The 14,273-nt window shown below is 45.6% G+C and overlaps 1 protein-coding gene across 4 annotated transcripts in view; it reads left to right on the top strand.

The window, feature by feature from the left end:
• The first annotated feature begins 460 nt into the window (after positions 1-460).
• cd63 (CD63 molecule) overlaps positions 461-14,273 on the top strand; it is a 50,372-nt gene continuing 36,559 nt past the window's right edge. The window contains exons 1-2 of one of the 4 annotated variants that reach the window (XM_069906715.1): positions 461-586; positions 1,007-1,093. In XM_069906715.1, the coding sequence (XP_069762816.1) occupies positions 1,028-1,093 (66 nt within the window). In that variant the 5' untranslated portion in view covers positions 461-586; positions 1,007-1,027. Of the gene's footprint in view, positions 719-1,006; positions 1,094-10,455; positions 10,579-14,273 lie in introns of those variants that run through there. The other 3 variants (XM_069906714.1, XM_069906713.1, XM_069906716.1) reach the window with 3 other exon arrangements.

Below are 14,273 nucleotides of genomic sequence, written 5' to 3'. Positions count from 1 at the left end.
AAATGCAGCTCAGAACATCACAACCGACTGGGCAGCTCGACCCCGCGGGGAGCACCGCATCTCTCCACCCCCTCACTCCCCACGGGGTCCATCTTCATGACGACAAGTAATAGTGATTTTGAGAGATTGTAGATGTTTTTTTTCTCTAACAGAAAAATGTCTTTCTAATAGACTGGGAGCTTAAAAATCTGTTGTAGGGTGGGGTCTGAGCGGGTCATGGAGCCAATCGAGGGACCTTTTGAGTGGAAACGTGGAAGGTCACGTCTTTGTATCCGGCCTATAAGGAGACTCCTGCTCAGGGCGTGTTTCTTCCCGCGTCTTATCGGCCGGGATGTATGGTTTTCCCAGCCATCTGTGTGGAGTGGCTGCAAGTTCGCCTCCAGGGGGAGGAGTCTCGACTTGGATTGCGAGCGCTTGGGCAGGTCCTGTCCCTTTCAACTGAAACTGCAGTGGCTTTGACGTCACCTCAGGGGGGTTGAAACAAAAAGGTGCTGGAGCCTCTCTCGTGATACAGTCTCGCTGGAGCCCAGTGCTTGCGACTTCTGGCTCGGCGCTGCGTCCCTTTGAGTCCAGAGCAAATATTCGAGTGAGTCTTGGCAAATCTGCGACTCGACACGTTCACTTTCAGCGGCCCCCGGGCATTTAGGGGAGATTTTTTAAAAAGAATTCTCTTTGAACGTGAGTGGAGCCTCTGCCCCGGTGACTCGGGAGGGACGGAGTGAGTGTCCAGTCCGTGCCAGGGTGGAAGGAAGGAGGGAGGGAGGGAAGGAAGGAGGGAGGGAGGGAGGGAGGGAAGGAAGGAAGGAGGGAGGGAGGGAGGGAAGGAGGGAAGGAGGGAGGGAGGGAGGGAGGGAAGGAGGGAGGGAGGGAAGGAGGGAGGGAGGGAGGGAAGGAGGGAGGGAGGGAAGGAGGGAAGGAAGGACGGGGGGGGTTCAGCTACTGTAGCCTCTCTTTTCCCCCCCCCCCACTACTCCGCAGTTTCACAGTGTGTTCTCTCTCTCTCTAGAAAATCATCCCAAGTGGAAAAATGACTCTAGACGGAGGAATGAAGTGCGTCAAGTATCTGATGTTCATATTTAACTTCTTATTTTGGGTGAGTATCGGGGGTTTTTTTTTCAGCAGAAACCATTCGCCGGGCGTTCAGAATAACTTTGACTAAAATGTCACTCTCCCCACTTGGTGGGGTGGGGGAACCTGCTGAAAAGACTTGTGATAGTTGGGTGGCGTTGAAATGAGAGCCGTGGCTCGATCGTGCGTTTCCTGGACCATCTTTGTAAGTGTTTCGCAGCCGGGCTTGTTTGTTTCATTGAGCGTTCGCCGCCTCTTTCCCCCACCCCCACCCCCACCCCCACCCCCACCAAACGCACCCAATCTGCCAGAATGGAAAGTGCTCCATCTGACCGGTTTGAGGGTCTGAGGTTAAATGTCCTGGCGCAGACTGGTTTGGGACGCTCTCTTTCTCTTTCCCACCCCCGCCCCCCCCCCCCCCCCAACCCCTTCAGCAGACATTGGATGGAAACGTTCTTTTCGGCACGGTGTTGAGGGCTTGCACTCCAAATCCTGTTGGGACAGACGTCATTTCTATTCCACGTGTCGCCTCCCTTCCGTCCGTCCGTCCGTCGGTCGGTCACGGCTGCTTTCCTCTGTGTGTGCTGGGGTTGAGTGAGAAACGGGGTGGTGGTCACTGCTTCGTCAGCCTACACCCCTTGGCCAATGGAAATATTTTGAATCCTGTGAATTGGGGGGGGACAAGGCGGGGCAGTTGGGGGCTGGTTTACCTCCTGTTTATAATCTTTCAGCTGCACTGGAACTGGAGGTTTCGCTCTTGCTTCATTTGTGGGAATGGGCTTTATTATTTTCCCTGTGATTCATAGTCCTGTGAGTGAAGTCATGAACCGTAAAGAGCATGAGACATGATGCCTGTGATGGGGGTTTGTGTTGCAATCGCAGTAGTTTAATCAAGAATGCAGAACAAAGTCTGAAACTGTGCGGTATTTAAATATTTCAGCTCTGTTACTCAGTACAGAAAGGTACCCATGTCCCTCTTCCCCCCTACCCCCTCAACATTTGTCCTTGTGCTGAAAAGACCTTCATTGATTTTCAGTATTCAGTCATGAAAATTTGATTGCACTTGTTCAAGTGGGGAATCTGTTGTTTCTTGTCACACAAGCTCCCATTGTTTGCCCAAGGCTGTTCAATACTGGGCTGTGGTCCAGTTTCACTTTTTTTTGCAAAAGTGTGCAAAATAATTAGTGGTGTGTGGAGGCCATGCTTTGGATACAGTAAAACTGGTGTGAAACCTACTCCGCACTTTAGTTTTGAGAGGCAGGCAATCTGCCAGAATTCAAGGGGTGATTAGTATTGAACTCTTCAGCTGACCTTGAGGGAGGGACTGTGGCAGTATTGGTGGTGGGGGAGGAGAGAGGTGTGGAACACTGAAGGCTAATTTCCTGTGGTTTATTTTCAGTAATGCAGCAGAGGTTGAAGTTTATTTTTACTACTTCTGTTGGCTGGACCAGGATAGGAAATGGTGTCAAATCTCCCCAGTTGAGGATTGCCTACCAAAAGCCTGGTCAGAGCATTAATTCACTTGTGTAATCTTACCCCAGAGCCTATCACAGATGTGCACTATAACCACTGAGAATTGTTTCTCCCACCCCCTGTCAACCACAGCCTACATTTTGGAAGGTGTTTTCCCATAAGGCAGAGTAGTTGAAGAATAACACTGCCATAGCACTTTGGGGAACTGGGTTTGTCATTGTTCTGCCAAGAGATTCCCCATGCCTTCTTCCTGATTGGAAATGATGGAAGAGCAGCTACAATCCTCCAGTTAGCAACTTGTCATTTTTGCCCCCATCCAATCTTTTTTCCCCACTCTCCTTGAGGCTTTCAAAATGATGTCTGGGTGACTCGGTGTAATGTCCAGGAGTTTGTTATTCCTGGGACATTGCAGGTGTAGAGAAGTAAATGACAAAGTCTGTGGACACTGAAGTAAAAACACGATGCTGGAGGAGCTCAGCAAGTCAAACCATGTCCTTCATATGACAAAGGTAAAAATACAGAACCAACCTTTTGGTTGGACCTCTGTTTCCTATATAAAGGACAAGGTTTGACCTGTGTTTCTCTAACATTGTTTTTACTTGCAGGAGGTTTTTGCCCCTTCTAAATTTTTCCTTCATTAATTCAATACCATCTAATTTAAAAAAAAATCTATCATTGAACTTGTTTAATCACTCATTCCATGAAGCAGTGGAACAATGTGTGGTCAAACTGGTCTCACAAGGTCCTTTCTCAAATAACTTTTGCTCTCTGGTTTGATGGAAATTTCAAAATTTCTCCTTTCCCACTTTTGCTTTGCAAATCTCTCATTTTACTGGTACTTTTTCAAAGGTAAAATGCAGCAGCAATAATAAAATGTGCTTGGACTGCTATTAGGTTTTTGTATTTCAAACAGCTGTTCAGCCTAATGATTAACTTGTCTTGGTTACCAATTTTCTTTCATAGCCATGGAATTTGAATTGGAGTAATTAAATCTGTAATGAAAACTAACTTGAGCAGAAAGTGAAACTTGCTTTGAAAAGGATTATTGGTTCATCCCTAAATCAATTGGGCCTCTGAACCTGGAATAAGTTGTATAGTTGACCTGTACCTATCTTCTGAATTGGCAGGTGTAGAGTGGATTTTTTTTTTCTGGGGTTGAAAATGCAATGCGAGAGAAACTCAGCAGGTCAAAGTGTCCTTTGTGGTAAAGATGTGGAACCATGTTTCAGGGTTGAGCTCTTTAAGATTTGGATAAAATGTAGGAAAGTGCACAAAAAAATTGTGGGGTGAGGAGCATGGTCCCACAGGCAGGAATAAGGGAGAGGGCACAGCAGAAAGCAGGGGGAGGGAAGGGGCAGAAAGCTGGAGGAAAGGGGAAGGGAAGGAGAACTGGAAGTAGGATAGCAAAAACCAAAGATTGATAATACCATCTGATTGGAGAGTGCCCAGATGGAGATGGGCATTGCTCCCACAATTTATGTGCCATCCCTCCCTCCTTCACTCCCTGCTGGGCAACTAAATACAATTTGTCAGTCCTTGAAGGACTCTAGCCTGAAATGTTGGTTGTGTATCTTTAATTATAAAGAACACTAGGTGACCAGAGTTTCTTCTACATTGTTTTTACTTAAGCCATGGTGTCTGCACACTTTCATGTTTTCTGTTCTGCGAGGGCCTGCTTTACGCAAATTGGCTGTCTGTCCAGTAGTGACTACACTTGTTCAAAGAATATTGGCTGACTGGCCAAATTGATGGCTGAATAAAGGTATGCCAGTTCACTGTAGCAGCGAAGACTGAACAATGCTGAACAAATCCTTCATCCATGTACTTTCCACATCAGGTCGCTTCATGTAGGAGGAGAATGGAAAGTGAATGTGACCAATGCTCCGTAGTTGCATGTAACACTACATGTCTGTTCTGCTTCCCATACTCAAATGTTCCAGCAATCTTTCCTCTGGGCTTTTCTAATGTTCCTAGTTTCACAATGCAAGCTCATTAGAGCCAAGGCAACAGTTCTAATAGCTACACACCTGTGCTGCCTTTTGGCAGATTGTTACCACCTCGAGTTGCAGTTGAGGTCTGTTACTACCTGATGCAGTGTTGGCTTGAGTTTAAAGCCAATGCTCATTGGGGAAGGATCTGGATCGCTAGACCAAGCAAATTAAAGTTGGCCATACAGCACAGTATCAGGCCCTTTTGACCTACAGCTCTGGTACATTTTGAAGGGTGTGAGGAAACCAGAGCCACTGGGGAAACTCCACACAGACATGAGGAGAATGTCCCAAATCCTTGCAGGCAGCATGGGATTCAAACCACAGTCCCGATCACTGGAGCTGCAACAGTGTTCCACTAACCATGCTGCCAGGGAGGAATCTGTATTCTGAGATTGAAGGGAATTGGGTGAGAGATGGTCAAGCTAATTTCTCTTAACACAAATCATTGAAGATGGTAGAGTTGCAGTTAATCAAAATAAAAACAAACTCAACAGGTCCGTGTACTTCATGTGGCAAAGATACAGAACTGGTTCATCAGGCTTGAGCTCTTTGTTTTTCAACCACTGTCTGCAGACTTCTGTTACTTCAGTTAATTGGTGCTGGTTATGCCTGGCACTGGAAGCTGCAATGAATTGAGGTGGGGAGGTTTGCCTTCACCCTACCTCCTTTCTCTGCTGGCCCTGTGCTCTCCCAAATAGCTCTGTCACCACCTTGACCTCTGCTGGTTTCAAAGCCCCCTCTGCACACCTCCTGGTGAGATGGGCAAAATGGGGGCTTGCTGATTTGTGGTGTTCCAGCCAACCACATTAGCCTCTCCCCACTTCATTTGTATTGGGTCATGATGATGTTTCCAAACATAATCAAGTTGGAGCTGTGTTGTGCAAGAAAGCAGATGTGATGTCTGCAAGATGTGTCTGAACAACAGCACAGGCCTCTATCTGCATGTTACTTCCTGTTTGGATCAGGAATTGGCTTTGAGCAGGACTGAAATGAGTTTCTTTTTTTTAAAAAAAAAAGCTGTCTGCAGACATTCCAGTCTGCTTTCTCCAGAGGAAACTATTTGATGCACGGAATTGGTTTACTTGGAATTCTTGCTGCTCACTTGCCCACACTGGGAAGGACAAGTGAGTCAAGCCATGGAGGTGGTTTTCTGATGCTTTTCTCACTGCCTTGTGACTTTTTAGTAAAAAATCAACAGTAGATCTGGCAGTTTGCCAGGGTGTTTAATTCCCAGTCTGGAGTGTTTGGCCAAGTCAAGACTGAATTGATTCCTGGCAGTACATCACCAGTTTTGGGGTGTTACATTGGTGCTTTATCTTTTATTTCGGGCAGTTGCTGGGGTTGAGTGCGATTTGCAGACATTCTGGAGAATCCCAGCAGGTCAAGTAGCATCCTGTGGATTCAAAATCCCAATGGCACTTCAGTTACTTGTCCTAGCATTAATTCCTTGGCAATCCATCATGAAGTGGTCTGTTATTAACGCACTGGGAGATTGAGCTATAATTGCATTTCCACCTTTAAAGATCATGCCCAGTAGTCTGTTAGCAGCAAAGCACTTTGGGGCATTGTGAGAGATGCGCAAATTGTTTTTACTTTACCTTGACACACTTCCATTTTAGGATGGTTTCCATTCAGGTGTTAACAAGTGCAAGCTTGATCTTTGTTCTCTCCCATAGACTGATCTTTGTCAGTTTCCAAAAAAAAGCATGGTCTCTGGCAGCAGGAACCTCTGTCAGGCAGGAAATAGAGGGGCAGCCAGCCTCCTATATGGCAATAGTGGGGGAAGTATTGTCTGTCAACTTGTTCTCCCAGGCACATTCTTTAGAAACCTCAATTGTCAGTAGTGTGTGGGGGGGGGGGGGGGGCGGGGTGGCCTTAAGTTTGGCATCCCCTTCCCCCTTTGGTAGTTGGTAGTCTGTTGGTTTGTGTATGGTAAGTTGAGGAATGCCTCAGTGGGGGGGGGGGGGGGGGGAAGGTTGAGAACAACTGGTCTAAATCAGTTTGCCAATATCTGCTGGCTGTTGTACCCCAACACTCTCCTTTGCAATGAGGTGAAGCAAATGTTATAACTTGTTGCCAATACAGATCTTTCTCTCTGCAAACCTTGTTTAACCACTTTAGTTGCTGTTTCAACCTCTTGCAGACCCAACCTGGAAGAGGTTCATCAGCTTTAGTATGTTTATAGTTGGACAATGACCAATTGAGTTTTTGAAACGAGAGTTCAGATAGTCCTACAAGTATATGCCAACAAGATCTTCATATTCTGTATGGCCCAACCTGAAATCCACAGGGGTGATGGGAGCCCATAAAAATGGTCCTGGTGCATCAGCCAATGTAAAGCTGGGAGAATAGGACTGGATACCTTGCAGCAAAACATGCCAACAGCCCAAAGAATGGCTTTGTTCTACTAAATTTGGGAAATTCAAGTGGCATCAATGAAATCACGTGTAAGTTCATGGGTATGTTGCCCACCAACACTTGCTCCTCCAGTACAGCTTTTGTCTCCAGCCCAACGTGACCTCTCCAGTCTACTTTCCCCCAGAGGAGGCCTTGCGGTCCATTCCTACATTTTCATGTCTTCAGCTGCCAGGATTGTAACCTCTGAAATGCCTTCCTGGAAATTACTTTTCTTTAAAAGCTCTATTTGAAAACCTACTTCGAGCATAACACCTGTGAAACTTGTCTCTTTTAAACTGCATTAAAGTCACCATAACGGCAAATATTACTGTCTGGTTTTTCTTAGTGCTCCCACTCCCTTCTGGTACAAGGTTTATATATATAATTGCAAAAATAAAACTGCTTTTTACTTTCCACAAGTATTGGTTGATTTTTTTTAAATTAAGTCATTTTGTATCCTTAATTTTTAGTATAACCATTGTTCTGCCTTCGTCTACTTGCAGGCTGGATGGCAAACATTTGTTTACGTGTACAGTGCGCAATGGGGCCTGCTGGCGGTCATATGGGTTTGGGTTTGCAAACTTCCTGTGTTGCGCAAGCAAGATGCCTCATGGCGCTTAATGTTCTCTTTGGCGGTACGCTGCACAACCTTCGGCCCAGCGCAGCTGCCACGTGTAAAGGTGCAAGAATCCAAGTTTGGTTGCTCGGCCAAATTGCTGCCTTAAGATTGGAGTTGGTCATATTGGTGTGAAGAGCAGGCATTGGATCTCAAAACATTGGAGGTGATACCACGATCTGCTGTTGGGCATGGTTGCCCATTTCACAGCCTTGATGTAAAAGTGCAGATCAAGGGAGACAAAAGGTATTGTTCAGTTGCTCGTATTCCAGGAATGTTAACACAGCCACTCTATTAATTTCCACTCCTCACCCCCCCCCCCCCCCCCCCATGTCTGCCTTGCAGCTTTCTGACAGTGCCAACTGTGGCTCAGTTGGCAACACTTTTTGCTATAGGTTCAAAAAGCACGTGGAGTACTGCATTCTCATTATGCTAAAAACAACAAATTTCATGACTTGTTCGTGACAAATTTTGTTTATTGAACTGGGATCCTTTTTGGGTGCTAGTCAAATAACCTATGGCATTTCCCCAGCGCCAATCTTTGACCAGCAACACAAAAGTACATTGCATGTTGCCACGTTATTGACTGGGACCCTGCTCTGCGCAAATTGGCTACTGTTTCCTGCATTTCAAGGACTGGACTTCAGATTTCAAATTGCAAAAGGCGCTATCGTCTTGTGCACTTGGAGGGCACCAATTTTCCTTTTTGTGGTGTCACAAAGGAAAAATGAAGGTTTTGGAGCATGCAGGAGATTAAATGATTTGTAGGTGGAAAGGAGGGTGAGGTTGTTGGTTACAACTCAAATACTGGAGTTCTCAATGGAACAGAGCTGATGTATTTAAGGCCACTAAGGTGATACGTGGGACCATTTCCAGTGATGTGGGGGCTAAGAAAATGAGTGATTTTTTTCAAAACCAAAAATGGCAGAGGAATTCTTTCAATTTGGTGCTCTGCTAGGCAAAAGCAAGGGGAGGCAGGTTTTGCCATAGCTTTTTAAAAGCTAGCATAATTAGAATTTGTTGGGTTGTGATCCAATGGATGGAGTGGGACCAGCTAGATTTCTTTAATGGTGCTAGTACAGGCTAGTTGAGCTGAATGGCACCTCCACCTTGAGCTGTGGTTCTCAACCTTTTTCTTTCTACTCACGTGCCATCTTGATGCCATAGTTGCTGTGATTAGTGAGGGATTGCTTAAGGTGAGATGTGAGTGAAAACCACTGACCTCGAGCATCTGCACCATTCCAAATTTGTAATGCTATTGCCCTGGATAGGATGAAGCCAAATTGCTCCTAAGGGTCAGAGACTGATGTGGGAGTTTCCAGTATTGGTGGATACTCACAACCTGGCTGAGGTGTGAGGGAGTTAACTTGATCTCACCAATGAGCTCGGGGGGAGGGAGGGAGCTGGCTGTGTGATCACAAGCTGGAAAATGGCTGATATAGGCTATCTTGTTTAGGTAGTAAGGCAATTATGGGCTGAATGGCCTCTTGCATGATGCACATTTTTAGTTTCTGCTTTGTAAAAGGCATTTTGGGATGAGTGGACCAAAAAATGCTCAAGCAGCTTTTGGGAGGAGTCGCTGAAGTAATTGCTTCCCTTGAGGTGTCGTAGGGAATTAGTTTCAGCTCAATTGTGGGAGTAGATTAGAAATCTTAGAGGAAAGACATTGGATCCAAGGGCTCATTCACAACCCAGCAATGGTTCCAAAGTTATCGGTTGAAGTAAGTGACTTGCTTGGTCAAATCTGTCCAAAGGACAAAATGAGTGGCTAGGAAGAGCATGAATCTCCCTTTGGTTTTTTCCCCAATGCCCACTAATTGCTCAGCCCTCAAGAAATGTGTGCAAGGTGGGCATTGTAGCCTTCACTGCATTGCCAACATCAGGCTTGCTGGCAATGTGCTTAAGGTAGGCCGTGTCTGCCCATCCAGTGCTGTTACAATTTAAAAACCGTCGTGATGCACTGATGACCCAAGATTTTTTAAAAAAACTTGCGCAAAATGTCTTGATCAGATGAATTGGCATAGGGACCTGGAGCCAGGTGAAGAGTTGGACACTGGACAGAGGCAGGTTGCCCTACTTGACACGACGGCAAATCCTGCCTGATGAGGCGATGGTCACAGCTGACAGTATGCGCTCTACTGAAACTGGAAACCAAGGAAGAAGATGGCACAGAGGAAGCTGCCAAGGTACAGTAACTTCACAGTACCACATACCGCGTCATTGGCCCATGTATCAATTTGTTTGTTTTTGGTTGATCTATTTTGCATTTGCTGGTGGCCTGTGCCAGCCCTTCAGCCACTTTTGCAATTGATCATGCATTTCATAACTACATTCAAGTTGCCCTTTGCAGCTGGAAGTCTTGGCAGCAAAGGCTTCACACGAGGAAGCAGAATGCCACGACATGATCAAATAAGACTGGATGGGGGTGACGTTTAGATATTGTCCTGTCCTTGAATGTGTTGACCGTCTAAATTTATCTGCTCAAGTTCAATGCAGCTCACTTGAATGTGAGCTGAAAGGCCTTGTTTGAATTTTCTCCTTGACCTATTCAACAGCAGCATCATGGGAGAGGTAAAGGTGATGCTGCAAGCATTCCTCCAAGCTCTGGCCTGCCAGTGCTATCCTGTTCCTGTGATTAGCCTTGCTCCATCTTGGCCATGTCTGTGTGTGCAATGCTCCACTTGCAATGCAAGCTGTGATCTGGATGTGTGGTAATAAACGGAGCTCGTGCCCCATTTCTGTAATCCTTGTCTGCTTTTGGGCATACACATAAACATTGCATACAGTACCCTGCGGTATAAGCTTTAGTTCTGCATGTGGCAAATTGACTTGTTTTTTTAATGAATAATTTGTTTCTAAGGTGTCTGGGATTAAATCTTCTACCATGCTTTTTTTTTCTGTCTTTTGTAGACTTGGAAGAGTAGGCTGCTGAAAGGCCTGAACAAGACTGCACACTAGGTCCCTTTCACCAATGTTTGCTAGCCCCTGCACACCCACATGAAGATGCATTTGGTGAGCTTGAAGGTGGCCCTGGTGAGTCACTTGGCACAGCAGAGGAGGAGCTGACTTTGCACTGCAGCTGCTCTTGTGGATCCTCCTGCTCTTTGAGATGTCTCGGGTGAGGTGAAGTTGGATGTGTGAAGGTTGCTGGCTGGTGCATCAATGCAGTACAGAAGCAGGACGCTGGCTAGTGTGCCTATTTTCCTGCTGACGGGATGGTTGAGAGGAGCATTGCCTGTTCTCCCCTCTGGACTTGACTGCAGTCTCCGGTGTTGGTGTGCTGCTGAGGTAATTCTGCCATCACCAAGGTGCTGGTGGCTGAGTGCCTTCTATTCTCCTTGCATCCAAGCAGCTTTTAAATCTTGTACTTTGTTATCGTGTTTGAGTGGGGGAGGGCTTCCCCACTACTTCAATCGCTGTCTGGCATGCTAATGTCTTGAACTCTTGCTCCTCTTTTGAAAGGTTATGCTGAAAGATCTCTTGGCTCTCATTTCAATGCTCATTTGTGGTTTTCATCAGTAACACGAGTTTCCTTTCTGGTTTAAGGGAAAGTGTGCACCTTCTGTAAATGTAGGCGCTCCTCTTTTGCCAGAAGCTTTTGGCTCTGTCATCTGTTGTATTCAACAGCGAGATCACCTTTATATTTTGGGGGGAAGACTCTGAACTTGATCAATTCTTGTCAGCAGACTCTGGTAAAGTGTAAATTATTTTGACCAAAATTTTTCAGAAATATCCTTTTGTAACCATTGCATGAAGTAATGTCAGACAACGGTTGATTATTGTAATCCTTTTGTTCCTTGCATCTGAAATTGCATTGACCTAGTCTTCACCTATTTGGGCTTGCTGCACAGGATGCCATGAAATGGCTGAAGACCTGGGTAATGGCATCAGGCAACATTCCAGCAATACTACAGAATAGTTGTGCCTCAGAATGGGCCAAACTGTCCCAGTACAGTTGCATGGTGTCTCCATTTGTAATATGCAAAATAGTTGGTATTCTGTTGAATCCAATCTGATTGACAAATCATGGGTGGTGCTCTCCAGTGGCAATTGCCAAGATCGGGTTTGGAGTTTGGCCACTTGGTGCTTGATCTCTTTTGAAAGCTTGGTCCAAATGAACATGAGAGCTGAAAGTGAGTGCCCTCTAGCTCAAGGCAGCTTTGAACAGAGTCTAACATTGTTGATGAGCATCAAGGGGAAAACATTCCAATGATTGAAGCCAGGCAATCGCACAATAGATGACGACCTCCAACAACCACGGTGATCAGCTCAGCACCAGGACGTTGCTGCAGGAGTTCCTTGGGTTCGTGTCTTAAATCCAAATGTCAACAGTTTCACCAATATCCTTTCATCATGAGGGAAAGTGGAAATGTTCAGTTGTAGTAAATAACATTAATAAAGCAGTCCACACCTGACCTGCAGCAAGACTAAGCCATGGTACAACCTCCAGAAAAAAATTAGCTGCCTACTTTTAACATTGGTGTTACCATCGTGGTCAGTGGAGACTTTGCACCGGATGTTGACTAAAAATTTAAATAAACCAGTCAAACGCTCTTGCAATAAGAGCAAGTCAGAGGTTGGTTGTTTTTCCTCTTGTGCTCCAAGATCTTTCCATCACGCATGTCGGAAGTGTCGAATCTTGACAACACCCGGTGGCCATCCACCACTAAACAGTCATTCTGTCCCACTGCCAGGACTTGTTGTCTGCAGTGTGCTGACTACAAAACCTGCTGCACTTGCTCACTCAAGTTGCACTTGACAGTGCCTCCTCAACCTATGACTTCAACTGGGAAAAGGGCAGCAGGTCCTGGAAAGCAATTGCCTGCAGGTTCCTTATGAAGTTGTGCACCATTGTAACTTGTATATTGCCACTCCTTCACTGGGTCTAAATTGTGGAGCTCTCAGCAGCATTGGAGAAGCCAATGACATAATGAAGGTGTCACTATCTCAGGATCTCTCATGGAGCCTCCATGCCGATGCAATCACGAAGGCTCAGCAGTGGCCATACTTTGGAGCGTTTGAGGAGATTTGGTACATCACTGAAAGCTCTTGTAAACCTCTACAGGTGTTCTGTGGAGAGCATTGTCTGGTTGCATCACTGCCTGGTACGGAGGCGCTAAGTCTCAGGACAAGAATAAACCCCAGAGGGTTGTTAACTTGGTCTGTGACATCACAGGCACCAGACTCCACTCCATCAAGGACATCGACAAGAGGCGGTGTCTTTATTTAAAAAAAAAAACAGCCTCTTATCCTCAAAGACCCCCACCACCCAGGCCGTGCCCTCTTCACTCTGCTCCCAATGGGGGAGAAGGTCCAGGAGCCTGAAGACGAGCACTCGGCAGCACAAGGACAGCTTCTTCCCCTCTGCCATCAGATTCCTGAATGATCAATGAGCGAGATACTTTTTGTGCACTTTTTATTGTAAGGTGGTTTATAGAAATGTTTGCATTGTTGCTGCTGCAAAACATCACGTTTTGTGACATGTTCATGACAAATTGATTCATCTTGTCAAGGGATTGATGCCAGTGATCTCCATGAAATACGAATTCAATATCATTCGAAAGAATGCTTTGCAGCCACTTGAAGTGTGGTTTCTGAAGCTGGTAATATGGCTGCCATTTTGTTTGATGAGGTCATAAGTATGATCATGTCATGACCAGATTCCTGGTACATGAGGCCTAGATGCAAAGGCCAACTCTTCTGCTCCTGGGGTGGGGCCAAGAGTGAACTTGGGATTTTATTACTTTGGGAAGCATGAGGGCAGACATGATCTCACCCAGAAGGCAGTGCCTCTGACAGTTGCAGCACTTGGTTCATTCAGTGGAGAAACTCAATGTCCTGACTGTATTTGTATCTGACTGAGTAGGGTGGAAGGTGCCATACTGACCTGAAGCTGACAGGAGTACAAATTGTCACCACCTGGAATTTGCCACCTTGTGAAACTGGGATTTGCTGTTGTGACATCTGTGCTACTTTGCAGATGATCTGTTCCTTCCTTTGCGGTCTTAAAATGTTCATGTTTGTCATCCTGGAAGTAAATCTGAGGCAGCAAATTGACCAATTGGTGAAGCAATTTCCAGGCGAGATGCCTTTTTTCTGTATCAGCCATTTTGACTTGCATCTAGTTGATATAATTCAGTTTCTTTTGTGGTTTAAGTACTTGTGGATGCAATGATTCAAAACCTCTTGCACCTACTTTCTGTGGTAGACCCCTGCCTTGTATTGGTTTTTGTGTGTAAGCAAGAATCAAATACTAACAACAATAATTGTTACCAGAGGATTGGCCAGGTCAGATTTGCAGGTCTTGAGGTATTAAAGCAATTTTTCAAAAAATATTTTCAACAAATGAACTTTTAATGAAGAATCTCAGGATATGTAGTTTAAAATTTGGGTGTGCAGGTGGATGTAACTTGGGTCAAGTTGAGGGCTAATGGTATACACAGCTTGTGCTTCAGTTGCATTGGGCTTGATTGAGATTGTCTGGAGTATTGATCTTGAAAGCAGTTCAGAGAAGTCATGCAGCAACTACTAAAAATGGGGTAAGTTGCCTTGTGAAGAATGGCTGGACAGGCTTCCAGAGTTGGAGCAAAGACTTGGATGAAACACAAGCTCCCAAGTGGTCTGACCATGCCTGCGGCAAGGATGTTTTCTCTCTGGGATATTTCTAATTTTAGTAAAATGTTGCCTGTTTTAAGATGGGTGAGGTGAAAAATGTTTTTCCTGATGAT

The sequence above is a fragment of the Narcine bancroftii genome, chromosome 12, assembly GCF_036971445.1.
Source record: "Narcine bancroftii isolate sNarBan1 chromosome 12, sNarBan1.hap1, whole genome shotgun sequence".
Lineage (NCBI taxonomy): Eukaryota > Metazoa > Chordata > Chondrichthyes > Torpediniformes > Narcinidae > Narcine > Narcine bancroftii.
The sequence above is the reverse complement of the archived record's forward strand: the minus strand, read 5'-3'. Positions and strand labels throughout refer to the sequence as shown.